The sequence below is a fragment of the Urocampus carinirostris genome, chromosome 14, assembly GCF_059441175.1.
Source record: "Urocampus carinirostris isolate Australia breed hairy pipefish chromosome 14, RoL_Ucar_1.0, whole genome shotgun sequence".
Taxonomy (NCBI): Eukaryota; Metazoa; Chordata; class Actinopteri; order Syngnathiformes; family Syngnathidae; genus Urocampus; species Urocampus carinirostris.
Genome location: NC_142362.1, coordinates 29,087,646 through 29,112,979, shown reverse-complemented (window position 1 = coordinate 29,112,979; position 25,334 = coordinate 29,087,646). Strand labels below are relative to the sequence as shown.

The following is a 25,334-nucleotide window of genomic DNA, read 5'->3' as shown; positions in this document are numbered from 1 at the left end:
TTCCTCTGTGTCTTTATACCTTCTTTTGCTCTCTTCATTTTTTTCCCTTACTTTCCTTCTCCCCTTCTCTCTCCCTCTATTTTCTCTCCCTTTTCTCTCTTTCTATTTCTCTTAGGATTTCTTTCTTTCTCTTTTTAACCCTCTCTCACTATTTCTTTTGTTTCTCACATTCTCGCTCTCCCTCTTTTTTTTCTCTCTCTCTCCCTTTCGTTCTACCACCCTCTTTTTCTCTCCCCCTCTTCTTTCTTTCTTTCTCTCTAATCCACTAGTACGGCCCCTCGAGAGACTTAGTTCTATCGTGTGGCCCCTGAGTTAAAATGGGTTTGACACCCCTGAGTTAAAGCATGTGTACCAGGTTTTGTTTCATTTTTTGTGGACTTGGTCTTAAATTTTATTTCAAAAGACGTTAAAAAAGTTTTGAATTGAACTTTCCTTAAATTGTAGGAATCCTGTGATTATCACAGCATGCAAGTTTATTGTTGCTGTAGAGATAGGTTTGTAATAAGTATCATTTATTTTGTGTCCCTCAACAAGGCATGCCGATGAACCACCAAGGCAACCCCCGCATGATGGGACCCGGTAACTCCGGAGCCATGCCGGCCCTCAGCCCCCTCGGTATGAACCCGATGGGATCCCAGCCGCTTTCGCACGGAATGCCTTCTCAAATGCCGTCTCCGAATGCCCCCAACATGGGACCCGGAATGATACCGCACGGCATGATGATCCCCACCAATCCGCAAGACTCCGGGATGCCCAACCCCCAAATGATGCCCCAGGGACGTCTGGGTTACCCCCACCGAAACCAGGGCTACCCGCTGACCCAGTCGCCGTCCCAACAGGGCCCCTTCTCTCCGCACAACGGTCCCGGGCACCAAGGTTTTCCCGGCCACCCTATGGGCTTCCAGGGGGAAGGAGGACCGATGGTAGGGCGGATGGGGAACATGCCTCACGGGGGCGGGCCGGACGGGGTCATGTGCAAGCCCAACACCCCGGGAGGCCCCGAGTTCAACAACATGCAGGGCGGCTTCAGCGAGGCGGACCTCCACGAGGTGATGCGGCCGGGGGCGTCCGGCATACCGGAGTTCGACCTGTCCAGGATTATCCCGTCTGAAAAGCCCAGCCAGACTCTGTCCTATTTTCCTCGCGGCGGAGGGGAAAACCCCGGAGGAAAACCTTCGCACCCCGGAGGTTTCCCCATGCAGGCCATGATGGGGGACGGCCCCCCGAGAATGGGAATGCCCATGCAGGGAATGGGGGGGATGCCGGGTGGGCCGGGCGGGGGCATGGGTCCCCAAGACATGCCGTTAGGTAACCCCGGCCACAACTCCATGCGGCCGCCGGGGTTCATGGGGCAAGGTATGATGGGCCACCAACCTCGGATGATGTCCCCGGGCGGTCCGGGGGGAATGATGCAAGGACGACAAATGGCCCACCCCGGCCCGGGCGGCTCCCCCAACATGATGATGTCACTGCAGGGCATGGGCGCCCCCCCGCAGCAGACAATGATGATGGGCGGGCAGATGAGGCCTCGCGATATGGACATGGGCTTCAGCCCGGGCCCCGGAATGTTCTAACGCCCGAACTTTGCGCGTAGAATGTTCCGGGAGCTCTCGAGTCAAACGAGGAAGTGTTATCCGAGAAACCGATGGATGTACCTAGGAAGCAAAAGTGAAGATGCCGGATCGCGGGACTTTTCCTTCACAATGGTGGGAGGACTTTTTGCCACAAGAACAATTTTGACTTATGAACTTCAGAATGTATGGAATTATTGTGCGTCATTTTTTCCAAAAAACAAAAAACGAAAAAAAAAGTTTTTGTGTTTTTGGGGACAAATAATTATGGACAACGAGGAGGAATCAACTTTGCTCAAAGTCAGTATGGAGACGCTACACACTTTATGTCCTTGTTTTTATTTTTGCGACTTAAGAACAAAATCACGGACGTGTCATGAAACAGAATCGGGAAAAATTTGTACTTTGTGAAGACTTGCTTGGAACTCCATCTCGTTTTCATTGTTTTTGACCGTTTCTGTACAGTATATACTATATTTTCCGCACTATAAGGCGCAAAACCCTGCGAAAATAGTCTTTTATCATGTGTATTACTTCTATAGGTCGCATGGTATTAAAACAACCATGAGAGCTACCGTATTTTGGTACAAACGTTGCGAATTTGATACACTTGCAGTACACAATAATGCAACGATTGATCAGTCGAGATCACGATCGCATAACATATGGAGTGGGAGTCAAACCCGGGTCGCGGAATTGAGAACGCCAAAATGTAACGATAAGACTATTATGTTTAAAAAAGTATTTGATCTCATGATCACACTATTTTTACTCACAGTGCTAGAAACAAACGTTAGAGGAGAGAGAAAACAGGAAGTCTTCCCGAAAGATATAAATACATGCAAAAAAAGCTCTTGACGATGAATCGATCTTTGTTTATTTATCTGTTTTGTTCATTCTTTAACATTTGTTTCTGGCACTGTGAGTAAAGCAGTGTGACAATGGAATAAAATCTCATCACTGGTGGTCAGACGTCAGCGCTCTTGCCATCGCCACCCGGGTTCAATCCCCATCGTATGGAAATGTAACGATTGCACAAATTCGGTGGTATACCATAAAACCTCGTTTAGTAAGGCAGGTTACACGGCGCACTCCAATTTCTGGCCTATTGGTGTTTTTCGCTGCGCCTTCTCGTGCGGAAAATACGGTACACGTGAGCGCGTGTCGTATGATTGTTTGCGTGAGTGTGTGTTTGCGTGTATAGGCATTCTATCAGTGACCTCTTACCTGACTTTCCCTGTCGGGGGGGATGAATACCCCCTCCCCTGAAAAAAAAAAAAAATACTGTACTGTTTACCATTGGTGGGCTATTCGAATATTAGTCTATTTTAATTTCCTTTGTAACTCCAGTGTATAACGAACCAAACTATGACCTCATTAAGATAATAGTATTATTAAAAAAGGAAAAAAAAAAGAAAAAAAGCACAAATATGGACCGTCTGCCGGAAGTGTCGTTTTATTTTTCATTTTTAACCGCAAGAAGTGTGTGTATGAGAGAGGGGGAGGGGAGATTCTGAGGGGTTTTTTTGCAGCACAGATGTCGTGCTCCAAAACGTCCTTTTTTAGCCAGCGTCTATTCTATCGCTAATATCCAGACGTGCTCAGTGTGTTCTTGTTCCTTGCTTTTTGAATATCTTTTTTTTTTTGTGTTTTTCGACTCTCGTTGACTCTGGGTAAGTCATTCCCACAGCAATAATCCCTCCCCTTCCTCCGAACGGTCCCCGGTTCGATGCCAAACCCAAGTTTTTTGCCAGGTGACATAGAACTAGTTAGCTAGATGGGGTGTTAATGACATTACAAGCGAGACGGCAATGTAAAGGCGCACTGCATATTATGAGAGGCCGTTAGGATAGTGAATCGTGCTTGTTTCTCGCATACAATGTCGCGCTCTCACACATGTGCGACTATAATATCGTGCAGACACGGTCCTACCCATGCACAGAGACTACTATCCCCTCTCACCTTCTTAGACGTGTAACCTCTCGCACATACCACTATACTTACACATATTACTATATTCTCAAACATTACTATCCTTTCACATAAATACTACTATAGTCTCACTCACATTACGATACGGCTATACATGCTGCTATACTCTCTCACACTGCTATATTATCCCCTGCACACACACTCTACTCTCACATGCCATTATACTCTCACACATACTACTATATTCTCAAACACTACTATCCTTTCACATAAATACTACTATAGTCTCTCACACATTATGATACTGCCATACACGCTGCTATTGACTCTCACACTGCTATATTATCCCCTGCGCACACACTCTCACATACTATTATACTCTCACACATACTCTCATTTACAATACTATGCATCACACACATACCACTATACTCCCACACATTATCCTTACCCCACACACACTACAACAGACTGCCACCCACCCACCATTATACTCTCAAAATAGTTTTTTTTCCTCACACAAATTAAATATTGCTATTACAATCGGGGGTTATAACACCTAGTGACATGATCACCTCACCTTCGTGTTGATCTTTCGATAACCAGTATTAGTATTAGTACTAGTATTGTAGTATGTCTGAGAGCATAGTAGTGTGTGTAGAGAATATACTCATGTGTGAGAGTATAGTGGTGTGAGCGAGTAAGGTAGTGTTGACAGAATAGTTGTGTGTGTAAGAGTATGGTTGTATGTGTGTGAGAGATAGTTGTTTTTGCATGGGTATGACTGTCTGTATTTAGAGTGGTGCATGTGGGAGTGAATGATATTGTATGTGAGCGTAAGTATAATTTACATTCCAACGGCCTCTCATAGATTTTTTTACCATCCAGTTGACTTCCTCTCTCTTTTTCTCTGTTGTATAAGCTTGTCATGTGTTTCTCCGTCAGCTTTGGTGCAAATAGTCGACCAGGGCTGTGGTGATGGACTACAAATAAAAGATATTGTTTTGGTATATAAATGTTGTCCCCTGCGTCTTATGTGTGCCTCGAGTTTTTGATTGTTCTTTAAGGACCTTTTTTTTTAAAAAAAAAAAATAAGGCTTTTGTTATGCAAATCTCAAGGTAAGTTGAACAGTTAAAAAAAATAAAATCAGCATCAGTTTCATGTTTTTGTAAGGGACAGTGTGTATGTATTTAGCGCCTTCAAGTTGCGAAAAAAATCGTACCATATGTTCTGGACTATAAGGCTCACCTGATTATAGGCACACTGTTTCCCAAAAGGAGAACAGTTTCCTTTGCAGTATAATTTAATTGTAACTATGCATTTCCAATGTATCCCTAAGGTGCACCAGATTATAAGGCATACGTTCAAATTTCTGGCCAATTTGGGCTTTTTAGGTGCGTTGTATAGTCTGAAACACTCCCCCCTAGTATATTGATATCAATGAAAAGCAAAAACACAAGCTATGATATTAACAATGTTCGAAATACTAAAGTACTTGTATGATAAGAAATGTATTTTGCCTATTATGGGGCAGCAGTGGCTCAGGAGGTAGAGAGCTCGTCTTGGGATCAAGAGATCGCAGGTTCGATTCCCTGCTCCTCCGTGTTACATGTCGAAGTGTCCTTGGGTAAGACACTGAACCCCTAACACCCCCAATAAACAGGTTAGCAGCCTTACATGGCTGCATGGCCGCTATTGGGAAATGTGAAGCACACTGTAAAGCGCTATATAAATGCAGATCATTTCATTTCACCTAAAGGGAGCTGACATTGTTTGCTATCTTGCTGCTATAAACTTCGATATGGCTGGACAAAAAAAATGTTTTCGGTCACTTTGGGTCCCCGCGATTTATGGTCTACATTTATATAGCGCTTTTCAATGTACTTCTCACTTACCCATTCACACACACATACTCACAGCCATGCAAGGCACCCACCTGGTTATTGGGGGCATTAGGGATTCAGTGTCTTGCCCAAGGACACTTCAGCATATAACACGGAGGAATAAAACCTGTGACCTCTTGATCCCAAGACAAGCGCTCTACCTCCTGAGCTATAAAGTCTTTTGTGCCTTGTAGGACTAGTTTTTGTTTTCTTGAGACAATACAGTGACATTTAGTGGTGAAATATTTCAGTGTCCCTTTAATTTTGCCTACAGATTCTGCTACAACTCATGGGATTCTACACGACATGCCTGGTCCAATAAATGTGGAGACAAGAACTAAAACAAAAGAACATTCCTACAGATATTTTCCTGCCTCTTTATTAAATAGAAACACTGCAATCATCATATTTCACTCGTTTGTGTATAAATAGTCTCGAAGTCTTCGCCTGAGGAATGAAGTGACATTCAGTTCTGTTGACCAAATCAAATGAAAACACTAAAGAGCGCCTTGTTCAGAGTTTGGATGCGTCGTCCGAGCTGTCGCAAAACGATAGGTAGTGTTCCATGTTGAGGGAGTAGGCTGAGAGCACTTTTTGGAATTCCTGCAGGGGGCAGTAAACTCCACTACAGCCAGGGATGAGTTGATCCTGGGGAAAAAAAACACCCGGTTATCGGCTGTGTTGGGCACGCTACTTTATACAAGTAATTAGTTGTAGTTACCTTTTGGAAGAAGTAATAAATAACAGAGTTAGTAACTGAGTTACTCTATTGTAAAAGTAAGTAGTTACCAGGAAAAGTAACTATTACTGTTACTTTAGAAAAGAAAGTTGTATGTTAAAGAATTTGGAATTTTCTGAGCAAATACAAAACGTTGCATTTTCCTGAACAGATGGGAATTCTGACTATTTTTAGAGAACTGCATTTTTTGGCTTGGCTCACTAAAAGAGCCGGCTCTTCAGGTTGTTTTCGTTGCTTTAATCTCTACTTTACCAATTCAGGTGTGTCATTATGCATGGCATGACTTAAAAGTGGGAAAAATATAGAATAAACTTTACATTTACAGACGCTGCCCTACTTACGAATGATCGTTTGTAAGTTAAATTTGTTCGTAAATTGCTCCAGTGCTATCTTTTGTAAGTAAGGACTATATAAGTATGTTTAGGGCTTGTATCAGTATCCTGTATTGTTTTGAAACTGAAAAATACTTCTGGAAGATAAGCTTCAAGAGGTCCTCCTTCGTGTTAAGAGAGTGGCCGAAAAAAAAAGGGATCTCAACCGCATCAAGCTTTCTTATTCCACTTTCATTTCAAAAGAAACGGCTCGCCTCTTCTTTACACTTTAAATCAACCAGATTGAATGGATGCACGGGATATTAAACAAGAAAAATGTCAAAATTCTTAGCGCGCTGGAGATACAGAATAGTATGTTTCCACACAAACTAGAAAGTAGAAGCTGTATTTCTTTGGTGTGGATGCTGGGTGACATCTGACAGCGCCACGCGGCGGAAAGAAGCACTACAGTAATGTCCTGTACACAAGACAAAATCTATGTAATATCCGGATATTCTTTGACATCCCGAAAAAACAGTTCGTATCTACCGTTTTACGTAAGTCGAATGGTCGTAAGTAGCGGACCGTCTGTATAGATAAACACATTTACACTAATGAACAGGACATATAATTAAAATGATTATAATTTCACGAAACAAAAAAATCTAATACAAACAATTGAAACCTTTTTGATTGATGCTCATCAAATTTCAAGTCGACCCTCAAAAAATGTACATTGAAGGGGAAAAAGGCATCTGCCATTTTAGGTGAGAGCTCTTCATGCCCTGGATTCTACAAAATCCCTACCTGTCCCATGTAGGAGACCTTAACGAAAGGTTTCTTGGTGAGTCGGTGCTGGTGGAGCTCCAGCGTGATCTCCGCAGCGAAGGGCGGCCACTTCATGTCGTAAATGCCGAGCGCCATCATGTATGGGATCAACGTGGTGTCGTGGGCAGAGTACAAGAACAACTTCCTGTCAAGGGGGGAAAAAAAACTGCCGTTAAAAACAGGACCCTATCTTCTGGACTATCATCCGGATAAAAGAGTATATAGATATAGATAAAAGAGGCCCACCCAAGAACGTTTTGACATATTGCCACATTGCAAAATTCAAACTTCAAGCTAAAACACTGAAAATATTTTCTGAGAATCATAAACTCTAGAGCAGTGGTGTCAATCAGGCGGCCCGCGACTAAGGGATTGGATCCGGGCCGTGAGACAACACTGAGGGAAGCGCAACAGAAAAAGGAGCTGCGGTTTAAAATGTGTCCGCTTGATGTTGCCAAAGCCAGGTGCCTCTCACAAACACTGTACTCGTATTTCTCTTTTCCTCTCCCTCAGTCCATTTCTCTCTTCCTCCCGTTTTCTCTCACTCCCTATTATTTCACTATCGCTGTCTCTGTCTCCTTTTTCTCTTTTCTCTCCCTTTCTCCCCCTCTCTCTTATTTCCTTCTCTCTCTTTTTCTTTCTAATCTACTGGTCCGGCCCCCGAGAGAATGTTCTATCGCGTTGCTCCCAGAGTTAAAATGAGTTTGACACCCCTGCTCTAGAGGATTGAATTCTGGACTTTGGATTGATCATTCTAACGCCTCTATATTTTATTGGTCAACCATCACATTGTAGATTTTGCTTTATGTTTAGGGCCGTTGACCTGTTGGAAGGTCAAAAAGTGCCCCTTTCTCATATCTCTTGCAGACTCCAACGGACTTTCTGCCAGAATGGTCCTGTATTTGGCTCCATTCATCTTCCCATCAACTCTTATCAGTATTCCTAGTCTTTGCTGAAGAATAGCAACCCCCAAACAAGATGCTGCAACCTCCATGTTTTACAGTGAGGATGGTGTTTTCAAGGTGATGTGCATGGTTACTCTTATGCAAAACGCAAGGCTTTGCATTCAGCTCAAAAAGTTACATTTTGGTCTCATCTGATCAGTGTACATTGTTCCAAATGTGGATTCGTGTAAACGCCAAAAAGGCCTTTTTATGGTATTCTTTCAGAAAGGTTTTTTTTTTTCTACTTTTCCAAAAAGGGCAGATTTATGCACAGTGTGACTAATAGTTGCATACCTGTCAACCTGTACGTTTTTGCCGTACAAAGTACGTTTATTATGTATTTTAAGACGTGTACGACGTACAAGAAGATCTGTACGGAAAAACACAAATTTGTCAAATATGGGTACCATCCGGTAGACACAGACTATCACGAAACGGCAAATCAATCAAGTCAAACGAGTTCTGCGCGGTAGCCTCTATCTCGGTATCGGTTTTTTTTTTCGTTGCAAATGAAGCGAGCGGTTTGATGCTACTGTGCGCATGTGTCTGCCGCCTGGGGCTTTCCCATCATGCATCATTCTGGTCAGGGGTTAATTAAGTAAATTTGAAATACATGTGGTCTTAAAAAACATCGGATTCCATGTGGTAGTAGAGTAGTGAAAGGAAGTCAGTCTCTTTTTAGAGAACCGGCTTTTTCGGCTTAACTTGTTAAAGAGAGCCGTCTCTCAAACGGCTCACTTGCTTTGATGCATTATATTTACGAATTATTATGTAGTATAAAGAAGTTAAGAAAAAAAGTATAAAAGGAGAAAATGAAAAAAGACAGGCTTGTGGTTATCCCTTTAATCAGTATATTATTAACAGAAAATGAATTAATAATTTCAATAGGAAAATGTATTATTCTACTTAATTATATTTGCATGTCTACAGTGAACGTCCAAGCTACTTCATTTTTTTTTTCTTTAATAATAAACCTCATTCATGTCGAGAAACTCAGTATCTCACAACAAACGTTTGGGGGGGGTTGAAATGGTGTAAGATTATTTTGTATTCCTTGAGGCAAAATACGACAGTTTGTAAGGGCATGGAGCCGTGAAGGTTGACCGGTATGTAGTTCTTATTTACGCCTGCATGTAATCCAACGTGGTCATGGGCCTGTTGGTTGCTTCTCTGAATAGTTTCTTCTTGTTTTGGGCAAAAGTTTAGAGACAGCCAGGTCTTGGTAGATTTGCAGTGGTTTTATGCTCTCTCCGTTTTGATATTGTTGCTCGCACGGTGCTACGGGAGATGTGTAAATGTTGCGAAATCCTCTTATCCCAATTCTTTTCCTTTGAACCTTTCCACCACTTTATTTTGTAACTGCCTGGTGTATTCTTTGGTCTTTATAATGCTGTCATAATGTTTCATAATGCTTTTTGTTCAGGTGCATGTCAACTGAGAATTAACACACAGGTACACTCCGTTTAGGTCGACAGTCAGAAGTCATCGGGGAACTTCTGGAGTCAGTTAGCTGAGCAGAGAGAACAGGGGACCAACATTTTACCACACCTGCCTTTCAGTTTTTGTTGTTGTATATAAAATGTTGAAATTATATGGTTCCACCTCATGATTGTGTCTCGCATGTTTTTTCTCCTTAGAAAATATTTTACACATTTAAGCTTCTTGCCTGAAGCCTAAAATGTTTCTTATTAAGTGGAAAGATTGCTACTTTGGCCGACAGGGAATGTGTGCGCATACGTAACCTGTTGGGCTCCGGCGAGGTTCCCTTTAGCTTCTCGTCGATGTTACCCAACATCATGTGCAGCAGCGGTCCCACGCACAATTGCAAATTCTCCCTGTTCCAAAAAGATTGTGTCACACACTTCTTGTTGGCTTTTAGTAAGAGCGATAAAGGAATTCATTGTTATAATGCTTGACCTCTTGCTAGGTTGGTAGCAGTAGAACATGACGTCTACGGCTCTTTGCTCCACTTGGCTTCTCCGCGCAGATAGAGCAGGAGGGCACGGCAGCCCGTGAGCCTGACAATACAGTCGAACAATATCCTGACTTAAAACATTCGCACACCGTCCTGTTGCAGTAAAATGGAACTTAAAAGTATCCTATTTATTCATGTTGAACGCACATTTCGATTAAAAATTCTTCCGTTTGGGCGCCCGTTATAAATGAGGATTTACGGTAGGAGATGATTGTATTTGTGCCGTGATTGATCAGTCGAAAATACCGCTGCCCACAATGGCAAAACACTGGATGCAACGAGAATCGAACCCGGATTGATTCAGTGAGAGCAAAGACTCATAACCACTAGACCACCATTGATATAGATGACAAACGAAAAGAAATTTGATTTTGTCTCAATCTCACTCGTTTTAGTTACCCAACCAGGGACGAATGTTTGAAAAAGGAGAGCATAAAAAGTCGTCTTAAAAGATATAAATAAAAAAAGCATGTGAAACATACAATCTGCGGCACTGACTGAGGGCCATTAGATGACTTTATCTGGGTTGCCGTGAATTTCTTAAAAAAAAGGAAGGCTTCAGCTCAATTGTAGCAAAAAATACGATTTTTTTTCTTTCCTTAAATAAATATAAATCAAATGCTCTTTCTCACTGCTAGAGGGCAGTAAAGGGGTAAAGGAACTGACATTCCGTCTGGTTATATGTTAAAGACAATATTGTCCAGTTCAACAACTTCAGTAGGCCCAGGCTAGTGGTTTGATCCAATATTACTCCCCATTCACTTCATATTTTTTTTTCTTTTTTTCTTTCAAAGCAGTGATGAATGGGGCAAACATATTTTTATTTAAAGCTCCCACTTGAGTTTTAGTGTGGTGAGTTGGTTCAGATGTAAAGCTGCATTTCCTTAATTGTTAAAACCAAGAACTAGTTAACGTACACAATGCCAAATATGAACATCTATTTTTTTTCAATGGCTTATGAATAAATATGTTGCACTTTGAAAGGATCCCTTATCCTCCGTGATTATCATTTGTAGGGTAGGTAATCAAATGTCGGTTAACGCCTAATACTGAAATGCAAAGCTAAATATTGCCCGTTGACGTTTTATACTGACGCAGCCCACCTGAGAACAGATAGTCTGGATGTGGCAACCCCGAGCAAAACTACGTTTGACACCAAAAAAGCACAGTAAGGAAAACAACTGTTTGGTGTGTCTGTTGATGGATTGAACTTTAAAAGACATTGTACGGTGATTAACATGTAGCAAAAAAGTAGCTGCTTGTAGTCCTGAATAATGTATACATCGTTTCTAAGAGTCAATCGAACTGAATGCATTAAAAATCAAACTTTTTTAGCTTTATCAGTTCTTAACCCTCACCTCTCTGGCGACCATGTCGTCCCGGAGGAGGACAAAGTCCACATCTGATTTGCCGCTGATGCCCAGGTCCTTCAGGATGCTCTTTAGGTCGGCCATTATGTCCGGCAAGAGGGCCGAATCTTTCAAACGCCGGCTATTACACAAACGTGTTTGTAATTTGAACCTCCCTCTTTTCAAAAACAACTACAATTCTCATGGCATACCTGCTGATTGTTCTGAGCAGCTGGCATCCAATGTAGTTGGGGTACAGGATCTCTGACTTAGCATCTGTGGTAAATATAGGAATGGTTTCTATGGAAATAGAGAGGAATGTCAGTTGAGGAGGAGAACAAATGATTGTGGTGATGTAATTGAATGCACCTTTTTGCTTTTGTTGGAACAGCCCTGCCAACAAGCACCTGGCAGATTCAATGGTCCTCGCAATGTTTGTAGAGCGAACGCTTCACATGGAAAGAAACGAATTAGAAACGACTGAGTGCACTGTAAATCCTGGACAACAAGCCGCTACTTTTTTTTTTTTTCTAAAACAGTATTAAAATACGATGTATTTGTTTTTTTTGTGAGGCAGATGGTCACGAGGATGTCGGCGGTGCGCCAACCCTTTCCGCGGCCCCGCATCGGCATTGTGGCTTAGAATTGTGGCGAACCAGAAGACTCAAAGTTTTAGTATTTTAAAAAAAGCATTGCGAGGGCTGGAGGCACATAATACAATGCGATTCCTGCCTAGTGCTCTGAATGTCAAAGTGAAAAGAATTCAGGTAAGTAGTTTGGCAGTCGTAACTATGGTAACTTTGGTAGCCAAATGCCTCATTATCTAATAAGCAGGGTTGTGTAGGGTTACTTTAACTTGATAACTTTCAATTACTTTTGGATTACTCAAATACCAAATATGCTAGTAAAAGACAAAAGAAACTAAATATGAATAAAATTACTAAATTTTGTGCAGGCTTGGGGAGTAACGAAATACATGGAACGGCCAAAATGATGTTGGCAAGCTGTTTGGATTTATTTTCATTTTGTTTCTGTCACATTTTATGTTAGTTTTGCCAGAGATCAAAGAGATCAAGGCCAGGAGAGAAAGCTTACCACGTGTTGTGAGTCATAATTTTATTCATATCTAGTTTATTTTGTCTTTTAATAGCATATTTGGTATTGGAGTAATCCAAAAGTAATTGAAAGTAATCAAGTTACCCTACCCAACCCTGCTAATAAGTGAAGTGCATGATTGGATAAACGAGAGTACAGAAAGGCAACACATTGTATAGTGATTAATACACTTGTTTGTGGACTATGTCCACAGCTGTCAATCTGGATCAATTAAGGCAGCAGTCAATTTCATTTAAATAGGCATTAACATATGCAGGAGTGCAACAAAACATTTTCAAAACACAACCCGATGTACTCTGTACCGAATAAACTTCAGAAGTCCCTATAATCACAACAGCCTGTACACATGTTGAGCCATTAGACTGATCTTAAGCTCTCCCATCCCTTGCGCACATTACAAAGTGACTGAGAGTAGTATTGCTACAACTACATTAAAAAAATCATTCAAGCTAAATGCTTGGAATTTTTCTAACAATTAGTATTGGCCGATCGAATATTTTGGTGTGACGTTATCAGTCCGTTAACTGTCAGCTCGATAATTATTCTGTTCCTTTCCTTGATTAGTAACCGTTTTCATAAACCATCCTCGGGGATTACTATTAAATGGGCACACAAAAAACAGAGGTTAGGAATGTAAATACAGTCCTATGTGTCCTTGTTGAGCTTGAATCTAGTCTGAAACTGTGAAGGGACATGAGGGGTTCAGAATATGTAGTACGTCATGCATGCACGTACGCCGGTGAAATACCACTTCTGTTTTTCACTTACGGGGTAAAGCTGGAGGGCGGTTCTGGTTCCAAGCGCTTCGGCATGGTCCCCGCGTCCAACGGCAAACGATAGGCGAGGTTATGTGCTCCGATACAACGTACACTATATTTCAGGTTAACCGTATACTATTTTTAAAATGTAAGAAATGGACGTTAGGGAGTTCATTTTTATGGCTGTTTAAGCCTGCAACTTAAAATCTGGTGCGGCTTGTACGAAAACAAAAGTTGAGGTTTTTCCTTAAATTTGCCCGTGTGGCTTTTAATCGGGTGCACGCTCTAGTCCAGGGTTTACAGTATTGACCTACCATGTGTAATCTTGCTCCAAAAAACACTTACTAGACTTCATCGGTGCTTAATGTTTCACTGAGGAAGGGAACCTTCTCCACGTAGCGTTTCCTCAACTTCTCTCCCAGCTCATATAGCTGTTGCATGCCCAAAGTGGTCAACTGACCCGTGGATACACCACCCTTAGATGGTCAAAACAGTAAATCGGGGAATGTCGTGTTAAAAAAAACTGCTGCTGTGATCTTCAGGGGTGACAGGAAACCTACTCACGCTAAGCTTATTCTTCTTGTACTTGTCCTCCAACGGAGATGAAGGTTTGGCCCCCCCGTCGAGGTTCTTCACCTCATAGTTGATGTGCGTGTGCGCTGGGGGCTCCAACAGAGCTGACACCCATTTTGCCTTTCAAATAAAATATAAATTATTACATTGATTTGGACCTATGAATCCCTCTTTCAACCTAATTTCAGGTTAAGGCTTGGGTGTCAAACATACAGCCCACGGGCCAACGGACTATATCTGCGCTGCTAGACGATGCTGGGAAAATTCAAGAGAAACATGAGCCACATCACGGGAAACAATGATCTGCAGTTTTAAATATGTCCACTGGATGTCACCAAAGCTAGGCACCATTCCTAAAGAAAACCACCCGCTGTATTTGCTGACTACCATTGATCAACCAGAGAATATATGAAGAAACAAACGATCCTGATGTTATCTTACTTAGAAGACACGGAGGCGCTGTTTAAGGTAATACGATTGCACTCACATGTGGTGTGTAGATGTCCCTCTTAACCACAATAATTTCTGCTAAACTACACTTTTTATTCCCAGTCATAGGAAATTATTGGTTACCACCTGGATTGTAAACAAAACAATAAAAGAACCTGGGTGTCTTTGCAGAACTTTAAAGCTCCAAATTCAGACAAACACAAAAAGCAGAAAAAGAGCTAAATTATTAAATAATTAAAATTATTTGCACATCAATTTGTGTTTGTGTTCAGTTTTTGTCAACTTTGCAAGAATTTGCCTGAGTTAGATAAACTGTAGTGGTTTTGCTTTTATGAACAAATGCACAGTTGATATGCACAATAAGATTATTGTGCAGGGAAAAAAAACTTCCGCAATTGTTTAATAATTTAATCTGGTACCATTGAATCATAATTTAATTGCGAGCCTCCAAAAACTCCCCAGCCCTACAGATAAGGCATACTTTTTATGACATTAATTCACAGTCCCTGTGAGAGTGTTTCTTTTTACCATGTGGCCCTTGAATGAAAATGAATATGACACCCCTGGTTTAACATTCAGGAAACAATCAACACATTTTCATAATAAAATGTAAAGCAGCTGCAGATTTTTTTTCCTTTTTCCAAGGTGGCTCTAAAACAGGACTAAAACCGAGTGAGCTTTTTTCAGTAACCGTTCTCAAACGCAAACAAACCAATTACAAAAACTGTTCAACACATCACAATTGATTATACGCATTGTACCTCCAACACATCAGGTATGGATTTAAGCGGAGTACGAGCGCCGTGCCGAAACAAGACTTGAACGAGTTTGAGCTCATACTGTGACGCCTTCCAGCCACCGTCCTCATTGCTCTGCTTCCACCACAGCACTGAACCGACGACTATGGACACAGAGCCCATCAAGCCCACTCTGCTCCAAAGTTTTCTCATGGCTTAACTTCTGAAGAAGAAAACAAAGTAAGCAACTGTAGGTTAAACTCTCCAATATCAAAACTAGCTAAAGGTGTTACTTCATTTTATTTATCACAAATTTTATTTGGCACATGATGAATGGCCTTTGTAGAAACCACAAAAGGTTTCAGACCTCTTTTTCCTGTATACATTGAGGACTGTATCAGACAATTTGATTATTGTGATAAAGTTCCATATTTTCAGCAATAAAAAAACCCCATTGAGGATTCTTTATAAATAGGGCAGCAACGATTACGCAACATTGTCGACCAAAATCAATATCAGAAATAGTTGACAGTGATTTTCATTGTCGACATGTTGCCAGACACATATTTTCAACAGAGAGAGGCACCTATCTCCGTGAATACAATTTCTTCTGGGACATGCACAATGTAACGTAAACATACAGAAATGGCGGCGTCTACATCAACTATAGGGTACTAAAACTTCGAAAGTTGGAGAGCATTTTAGCCTGGATACGGCCAATAAAGACTACCATAAAATTCGGACTATATGACGCAACTTTTCCTCCTAGCTTTCAGTCTGTTTGTAAACGGAAATAATGTGGCGAAACAAACAGATTACAAGTTGCAACGTGCGACAAAGCAGAAAGGTTTTAAGCGGATTCCTATTCATCTGTTGGCATTATCATGTGTTTTGGAGTAAATATTTTACATGTTTGGATTCTATGGATTGTCCTCAATAATAATAATAATAATAATTTCCTTTGTATTGTCATTCTTTGTAAGAATGTACACAGAACGAAATGTCGATACACCTGACCCGTTGTAGCGAGTCGATGCAGCCGCAGCCAACAGAGGGCGCCGCCATTATACCAATTAGGTATGTCTCGGCCGAGGCGCGAACCAGCGACCTCCCAGTCTTAAAGTGGGCACACTACCATCTAGGCTACTGAGCTGGTGTAATGAAGCCATTTTGTGGACATTCAAGAAAGTTGAAGACGTCCAAGGTGAGTTATGCCGGCTTTATAGTTTTCACGTATCTAGTTTCAGACTGTTCGTGATGATTCTCCTGAGTAGTACATTTTGAAATGTCATCATATTTTTGTTTCCGTAATACAGTGGTTAGCACATTCGCCTTACACGCGAAAGGTCCCCCGGTTTGAGACCGGGTGGAATCATATGTTGGCCAGGAGAGGGATGGGCGCCACCAGGCTCTACTTGCCCAAGACACACAACAGGAAATGGTACCCCTACGACTCCAGAGGTTCAGGGATATATTGAATCCCAAGAGTTTAAGCTTTCCTATGATAGGTGGCATATCTACGTGACTGGTGACATCGTACATGTATTTGTTTATAAAAAGTCAGGCGGGCCACTAGCGGGCCGGCAGAACGTTAAAGGGTAAAGGTACTTTTGAACAAAATGGAGACTGACTCGGTTTAGTAAAATCTAAATAACATTAAAGCCAATAGTTTTGATGACCAGCCATGCACGTTTTATATGCATAATTTTACTATATAAGAGAGCTTCAGCGATATGCCAGACTGATCAACCTATTTGAAATTAAATGCCTTCAGTCTGAAGAACAAACGTCAGTTGTTAAAACCGTTTTGATTTCAAACCGTTGAGAATTGTTAAGTACTATTTTTGCAGACTTTGCGGTTGACCACTGAATCTTATTAACAAAATAGACATATTTGTTTTATTTTCTGTTGTATAGCTGATAATATGCCTTTTCTTGGTTAACAGGGATAAAGAATATTTACCTGATTTTATATAGATTGAGATATTGTCCCTAAAAATGGACAGAGATTTATTTATTGATTTGTTTCTACTGACCGATCACAGTGCCTAGAGGGCAATACGATGTATGACATTTTTATTTAATCTTTGTACAAATCTGGAGTATGTTCAATGATAGATGCACCTTTTTTGTGTGTTCATTATTACACGATTAAATCAACTTCATGCTAAATTTAGGAGAAAAAAAAGAATTAATTAAGTAAAAAATTAATTGTCCCATTATTCGATTCATTATTTATATAGTCAGCGACTCGTCGACTATTAAACTAGTCATTAGTTGAAGCCCTAATTACAACTCAACTGAATATCCAAGTGTTCACAGTCAGGGTATGATTGTCCAAGCCCTCTGAAAAATAATAAGTTTAATGAAAAAGTAAGGGACACAAGTCCCCTTTCACCAAGTCGGATTGGGAGCCCCTAGATTTTTCCTTACCAACCATCTGGATGCAATCATGGGATGGAATAAACCAATTACATGTTCATGTTGTGTTGTGTTAACGTGAATTTTAACAGAGGGAGCTGTGAGACAATAAAAAAAGAGGGAGAAGAGGCGGTTGAGGGGAAGATGAGGTAGATTAAACAAGTGGGAAGCACAGTAATCACCTTAAGGCATGCTTATTTTGTTTGCAAGTTAAAGAATAAATACTACAGTTACCTTGCCTTCAGCAAAAGTGGAAGGGGGAGGAGAAAGATAAATAGGTATGTGTGGGTAGGTGAAAAAAGCCTAACATGACTGGGCCACAGGTTAAAACTTGAGTTTTGTTGTCACCGTAGTGACGGAACGCCATTATACCGTATTTTCCGCACTATAGGGCGCACCGGGTTATAGGGCGCACCCCCAAAAAATAGTTTTTGGTCCTATATCTTCCATAGATAAGGCGCACCGGATAATAAGGCACTACAATGGGAACGTCGACAAAACAGTCAGATGATTCAGTCAAACTGATTACCCCCTTAACATTCCCAAAGCTTGCAGAGAAGCAAATACGTGTCGTAAATACGTGTCGTAAACACGTGCGGATGCGGTGTCCGTACGATGTCACTTAAATGCGTCATTTCAAATATCATTCGGAAGGTTGAAGTCTTGGGATTCAAGAAATGCCAAACATTTCTATTTTCTTTTTCGCTCCCAACTTTACTGTGCATATGACAATAAACACTTGGAATTGAGTTTAATTCACTCAACTCATCACAGCAACATCAAGATCGTTCTAAAACAAGATACCGGGAAAATATAAAGCCGCATAACTCAACTAAGTTCTCACGTTCAATAATGATACGCAATCATGGTCTTCTTACAACCGTGAGTGAAGTAAATCCAGGAGAGTAGAATATTTACAAATACAGACTAATGAAACATGTTTCTTTATGGCGTACTGTAGCAAGCTTGCTGCGCCATTGCTAAACTCGGCCGATTGAAGGGTTTGTTTTGGGCATCTAGCCAATCCGAGGCTCCGAATAACTTCAGCCAAAAGTGATCGATTCAAATGATGATTGACACATTGGTTAGCCAATGAAATGCCGGTATATAAATCCCAGCATACACCGCGGACTTGCTACGCCATTGCTAAACTCGGCCGATTGCAGGGTTTGTTTTGGCCATCTAGCCAATCCGAGGCTCCGAATAACTTCCGCCAATAGTGATCGATTCAAATGATGATTGACACATTGGTTAGCCAATGAAACGCCGGTATATAAATCCCAGCATACACAGCGGACTTGCTACGCCATTGCTAAACTTGGCCGATTGCAGGGTTTGTTTTGGCCATCTAGCCAATCCGAGGCTCCGAATAACTTCAACCAATAGTGATCGATTCAAATGATGATTGACACAATGGTTAGCCAATGAAATGCCGGTATATAAATCCCAGCATACACCGCGGACTACTCCACGTTCGGGGTAAAATCGAGTCGGCGGCCGTTGAGTAAGTGGCGAGACCTTGCGAATTTAATATTGAGCCATATATAAGGCGCACTGTGTTATAAGGCGCATGGTCAGCTTTTGAAAAAAATTAAGACTTTTAGGTGCGCCTTATAGTGCGGATAATATTGTAATTGGATGTGCAACGTGTAATATCAAAGGATGTGTTAGCTTACTTTATCAATACAACATAAAATACCATTATTGTATTATACATTGCCTAACATGGTCAAAGTCTGGCGTAACATCTTCTTGACATTCCCCTCTATTCTCACAGCTCAACAACACAGGTACTCATAACCCTTACTTTTTTAAATACCATTTGCAATATGAAATAATTACAATTATATTTTTGTGATCTTACCTGATTCTACAAACAAATAATGCAGCAATAGCTAATTTTTGTCCTCAACATAGTTTGTTAATACTGTTGTCTTTTGGTGCGGCGTACCTCCACAATGGAAACCACTATACTCTATACTAGATTAATTCCCATTACTCCCCCTTTCCCTCACTTTTACTCCTTAAGGACAATTTGTGTTCCTGCGTCAATGGAGTGTTTGCAGATGCTATTGAAGCCCCCCAATTAGCAAAGCAGGTCTACGATGTAACAAAGAAATTAAAGCACAAGGTAAGTGAAGAAAGAGTGAAGGACACAAGCCCTTTTTCACCTAGTCACGTTGGGAGCACCTGAGTTTCTCCCTAGCGATCCCATCGGGCACCGCACCCCTCGGCATAATAGCCGTGGGAGAGAACAAACTAATTGTGTTTTCATGTTGTGTTGTTGAACGTAAATTCCAATAAAAGATGCGGTGAATCAAGGAAAAATAAATTCCAGGGGAGGATGAGGAAAAAAGCTCAGTACTTGTCTGGTGCCATTTCTATTTGATTTTTAAGTTTGACACAAAACTAAAGTCGGCTACCATTACCAGCTCAGTAGCCTAGATGGTAGTGTGCCCGCTTTGAGACTGGGAGGTCGCTGGTTCGCGCCTCGGCCGAGTCATACCTAATTGGTAAAATGGCGGCGCCCTCTGTTGGCTGCATCGGCTCGCTACAACGGATCAGGTGTATCGACATTTCGTTCTGTGTACATTGTTACAAAGAATGACAATACAAAGGAAATTATTATTATTATTATTATTATTTGCCCTCGGCAAATAATTGAAAACTGGGAAAAGGATAAACCACACTAAGTTGGTAGATGAAAGAGAAAGTAACATGAATGGACCATAAGTGAAGATTTGAGTTACGTAGTCGGCACATTAAAGTCATAATCGAATGTTTGTCATGTAATAAATAACTAAGGATGTGTAGCATGGAGTTACACTTAAAAAAAAATAGAACTTGAAGCTAAAAATGCATTTGGTGGTCTACAATTTTGAAAAAATTAATACATTCTAAATAAAAATATAAATATAACATAAAAAATTTGGGAGGAACATTATTCGCAGAACATCATTTCTATTGTTCACCTTCACATACATTTATTTTTTAGTTTCAAAATGTTCACTTTTAGATCTTTTCAACTGTAGTTTCTTTAGGAAATGTCTGAAGAGTTGCACTAACAAGTTTTTTGATGCAACGAATAATGTAAAATTGATATGTTGCTGTTAATCATTTTAAAACATTTGAAGAAAAAAATGCATGAATATTTAGGGTTCGTACTTTTTTTTCATGGCCAAATTCAAGCACTTTTTGAGGACTTTAAAAGCCATTTTTCCAATTTCTTCAGTACCATCCCAAGAAGAACTTATACTTTATTACATTGTTAACATAACGTATGAATCTTATTTTTCACGTACACTGTTCCGTTTCCCATATCCATGATATGACCGTATGACAGTGTGTCGGCGGTCCATATGCCGTGCACGTGCATTGTCGCGATAAAAGCGAAAGCTGCAACGCTTTATTCTTTTAAAAAAATGACCGAGTCCCTTCGTCATCGTTAGGGCAGAGAGCAAAGAAGTTTTGTGTATGTCCACGACCGCCATGAACACCCGAATTGTGTGATCATGTTGCTGGAAACATTGGTGGCTGAAAAGTTGGTGCAAAGTTTATGCATAAGTGTTCTTGCAATAAAATGTTATTTTGCAAGCAAGGTGCCCTTGTGTTTGTGAAAAGCATTGTGTAGATATTCGAGGTATCAAGAATGAAAAAAAAAATAAAAAAAATAAGCCATTTTCTCAGAAGTTTTCTTGAAAACAAGTATTTTTTTTAGCAATTTCCAACTGTTACTACATAATGGTAAAAACTTCAAGCATACTTTTTGAAATGGCAAAAATTGGCTGGCACTGGCTGTTCCTATTTAAGAGAAATATCTGGCACTAAATGAGTTAATAATAATAATAATAATAATTATTTTTTTCTGATCATCATTAATCCCCCCAATATTTAAGATGTATTTAAAATGGGTGCAGGGCAAGGCAAGGAAAGTCAGTTGTTCTAAAGTGTAACAGAGCAGTACGGAATTTTAAACTTTGTAACTCTCTGCCGCTATCTCCTGGCTTGTCTCATCAGTGCAGCTCATTAATCATGTACATTTCTTACACGTTCTTCCCAAAACTTTTTTTTCATCTTCAAGCAGACATGTTTTTTATTTTTCATTAAATGCAAGGTCGATCAAGTTACTGCTGAGAAACACGGCAAGAATTTAAAGCATTTACAAGTACTTTACCCAAAACTGAAGCACCTTTCAAACCTTGAAAACACAACATTAAAATGCAAACATTTTTAAGGATTTCAGACACCCGTACGAACCCTGAGTATTGTGAAACCAGCACATTTACTATCCTTAAAAGATGGTGTATGTAATTTCAAAAGTATTTTACATGCTGTCCTCTTGCTGAAATCATCATTGCAGCTCTTTGTGTTGCACGTGCAAGTACGTAAAATTCTTCGATGCTTGAATAAACTCCTCTTTTTAATCTATTTTGGGATTTGGTTTGACATTTGGGCTGTATTTGAAACACTCTTTTTCCTATTTTCATCTTGGAATAAAAGAAAACCAAGACCATGCGCGTGATAACACTCTGAAGCCCCCAACAGCGCTCCGTGCAACTTTTTATGGGTGTATTCTTTTTTGTTGCTGCTCAATTTATTGTATGAAACTGTGAAGCTACAATTTATTCGGGTTTTTTTTTGTCCCTGCTAATTTCACTTCTTTTCTTTGCACTATTGTTACGATGCACTATAAGTTTTCATTCATAAACATTGCACTATTATTGTAACTTTCAGTCCAGTCTCTAAGCACTATGTTGTAAATATCTTTGCCTAATTATCCTTAGTCTTAAAATGTGTATTACATGTTTACCCTGTGGTGCCGAGTCTAAGTTGTTGCATACAATATTTTTCACAACTTTGATATCAATGAGAATAAAGACAATTCAATTCCATTTTACCTGAAAAAGGTTTACAGTCAATCATTTTATTTTCAATTATTAATTTCATTAAAAAAATCCAAGATAAGATAATGGGTTTTCTGTTTTGATTTTTTTTTTTTACACAACAATTGGCCCCAATTTAACTAGATATAATCAGCTATCATCTTATTATATCCATATATAAGTGGAATGCTCTTCCCCCTGAGATTCGATTCACAACCTCAGTGGAAATGTTTAAATCTAAGCTTAAAACGCACTACTATTCTATAGCATATGAATAACCTAGATTTTATGTTGACAATATCTATGTATTATGTTTCCTCATGTAGGTTTTAGATCAGGGGATGGTGTCATAATAGTCTGTGGTTTGCAATCATCTGTGGCCTGTGCAGCCCTTTGAGACTCTTTGTGATTAAGGGCTATGCAAATATACATGACTTGGCTTGACTTGACTACTATCTATCTCTTTATTGCTTCATACGACATTTAATGGTCAAAGGATGGTGTAAAATTCTCTTGACGTTTGCTTTATAATCAACAAAAAAAGACAAATTCAAATCAGCATTAGTTTGTCAAACCTGGTCGTAAAATCCTCACTTATTTGTGACATAACTGGTCTGTTGCTAGCATATGATGCTAACCTCAACGTTTTGCGACTTAAAAAGTAAAATAAGAAGCAGAGCTAACAGTGACCAGCGAAAAATTGAATCGTTCAACACGCCAAAGCTCATTATTACTCGAAAATTCAACATTTTAAGAAAGACTTAAGGTTCAAACCTTCCCCGGGCAGTCGTTTCAGCAGCCGGCAGAGTTTAAGACATTCCCCGAGATGAACACGCTAGTAATGGACTTGTGATGTATAGCAAACTACATTTCCCATCATGCACGTCTTTGGTTCATCAGTTGTCATGTTGTTTAACCACCGGGAAGTGTTGGGGTTCATCGACGTGAATAATAGGGGCGGGGGGAAAATGTCGCGTTAACGATTTGCATAATAATTTTTGATTTAACGCGTGATCATACCAGAAGGGAGAGGACCCACGCAGAAGGGAGAGGACCCACACAGAGGACTGGAAGAATGCTGCTTGGGAGGGTGGAATGGCAGAGCTATGCCGTTGCACAATAGTATTGCCTTTTACACGCTGGTAAACTACTGTTAAAAGAAAATAACTCTGAAATTGTTTAATTGATGTTGAAAATGTCCGGAAAAAATGTTAAAACGTCATATCGTCACGCCATATTGTCAGATATAAAAAAATTGTGAATATGCTTGATGGCTGTGTTTTGCTGCTGTTGGTGTCGGTGGATTTGTTCAGACCGAGGACAATCGACTTTGGCCTGGACGGATCTATTGAAACTAACAAAGATGTTATATAATGAAATTGTGAATATGTGTAACGGGTGTAATAATAACTTTTATTTTATTGAAATTCCTGCTAAAATATGTGTATAGTTTTTGGTAAATGTCCTGCAATGCTGAGTCCAACAGTGCCATCTGCTGGTATGGGGTGGGGTTTGGTTTTGGCTTCTAACATGTGACCAGGAGGCGGGGTTTTGTCAGTTTAACCAGAGTACTACAAAGGTAAGACATATCTTTTGGTGCTCCACAAAATAAGTTAATTTTAAACTTTATAACCCCAGCTGACAAATCTCTCACCATGCATAGTAATGTGATTGATATTGTCAAGCTGTTTAGGTTTATTTTCGTTTTGTTTCTGTTTTACTAAATCTTAATTCCCCTTGTAGAGATCAAAGAGATCAGACCCAGCAGAAAAAGCTAATGTTGTGACTCATCCATTTGCAGGTAAATTGTACCCATTTTTATACTCATTATTGTTTTTATTCCTATTTTTCAAATACATTAAAAAAAAGGATGATGTTGGTTAAAATTCAGAGTAAAGAAAAACATGTTGAATTCATTGTAAACGTTAAAAATCCACTATACGATCTCTTGTTAAAATGCAAAGATTTATAAATGTAGTGTGATATTCTAAAATGTATTTTGTGTAAAGTGAAAAGACAGCTCTTTGATATGCTTTGTTGTCAGTTTAACCAGAGTACTACAAAGAGATCAAAGAGATCAGACCCAGCAGAAAAAGCTAATGTTGTGACTCATCCATTTGCAGAACTGTAATAATAAAAACCTCATCATCCAGTCCAGCGTGAATGTGGATCTTTGGTGGGACACGTACAACGCGGTTACATATGTTTGATTTTCGAGAAGGTTTGTTCAAACCTCACTTTGTGTTTGCTGTTAAAAACGTAATATTGGAATATAATATTGTGAATGTGCTTAATTGCTGTTGAGATTGTCATAAATGTTTTCTGTTTTTAGTGTCAATAAATTTGTTCAAACAAAAAAAAAACAAAAAATATATTAAGGTCACGATTAAAATTCCGCCCGGGGCCCGCTCCCGGGTGTTTTCTGCGCTCCTCCAACAACTGAAAAAGAGTCTCTTCTGTTTCCTGAGGCTAAGTGGCGGAGCAAAGTAAACAAGGCGAAAGTGATATGTATGCTTTGCAAAGCTAAAATGTAATTACATTCGAAGCACTTATTTCCTGATGTATCACTCGAAAGCCAATAACCCCGGTGTGGTGGTACAGTCAGACAGCGGACCTCATCAAACAACCTTGGATCAGTTTGGTCCAAGAGGAGGATGTTTTACAATGTTTGCACGAGGAATTTGAATATTTTGCTTCTGGAAGATTTGTCTTTGACACCACAAACCTTATGCACTTTTCTTTACTTGTTTTGCATGTTTTGTTAAAATATTTACGACAGCTTCCTGCAAATTTACAGTTCAACAGTGTTGACATAAAATATTGAATATCGTTGTTATGAAATCTATCTTTGGCATTGCAGTCT

At 40.1% G+C, this 25,334-nt stretch overlaps 2 protein-coding genes across 3 annotated transcripts in view; one reads left to right on the top strand and one right to left on the bottom strand.

Annotated features, from left to right (window-relative positions):
- bcl9 (BCL9 transcription coactivator) overlaps window positions 1-4,519 on the top strand; it is a 64,675-nt gene extending 60,156 nt beyond the window's left edge. Inside the window, exon 10 of the mRNA XM_088352695.1 lies at window positions 535-4,519. Coding sequence (XP_088208821.1) covers window positions 535-1,574 — 1,040 coding nt within the window. The 3' untranslated portion in view covers window positions 1,575-4,519. The remainder of the gene's footprint in view (window positions 1-534) is intronic.
- Window positions 4,520-5,736: 1,217 nt separating this feature from the next.
- Window positions 5,737-23,385, bottom strand: acp6 (acid phosphatase 6, lysophosphatidic). 2 transcript variants are annotated; one of them, XM_088352756.1, is made up of 11 exons: window positions 23,246-23,385; window positions 15,192-15,387; window positions 13,972-14,100; window positions 13,753-13,883; window positions 11,903-11,982; window positions 11,746-11,833; window positions 11,543-11,675; window positions 10,127-10,227; window positions 9,952-10,044; window positions 7,245-7,410; window positions 5,737-6,035 (listed from the first exon to the last, which is right to left on the bottom strand). In XM_088352756.1, the coding sequence occupies exons 2-11, from the start codon at window positions 15,378-15,380 to the stop codon at window positions 5,901-5,903; spliced, it is 1,245 nt and encodes a 414-aa protein (XP_088208882.1). In that variant the 5' UTR covers window positions 15,381-15,387; window positions 23,246-23,385; the 3' UTR covers window positions 5,737-5,900. The 2 variants fall into 2 exon arrangements, with proteins under 2 accessions (XP_088208882.1, XP_088208881.1); XM_088352755.1 differs by having other exon boundaries at window positions 15,192-15,390; window positions 23,246-23,381.
- Window positions 23,386-25,334: the final 1,949 nt, after the last annotated feature.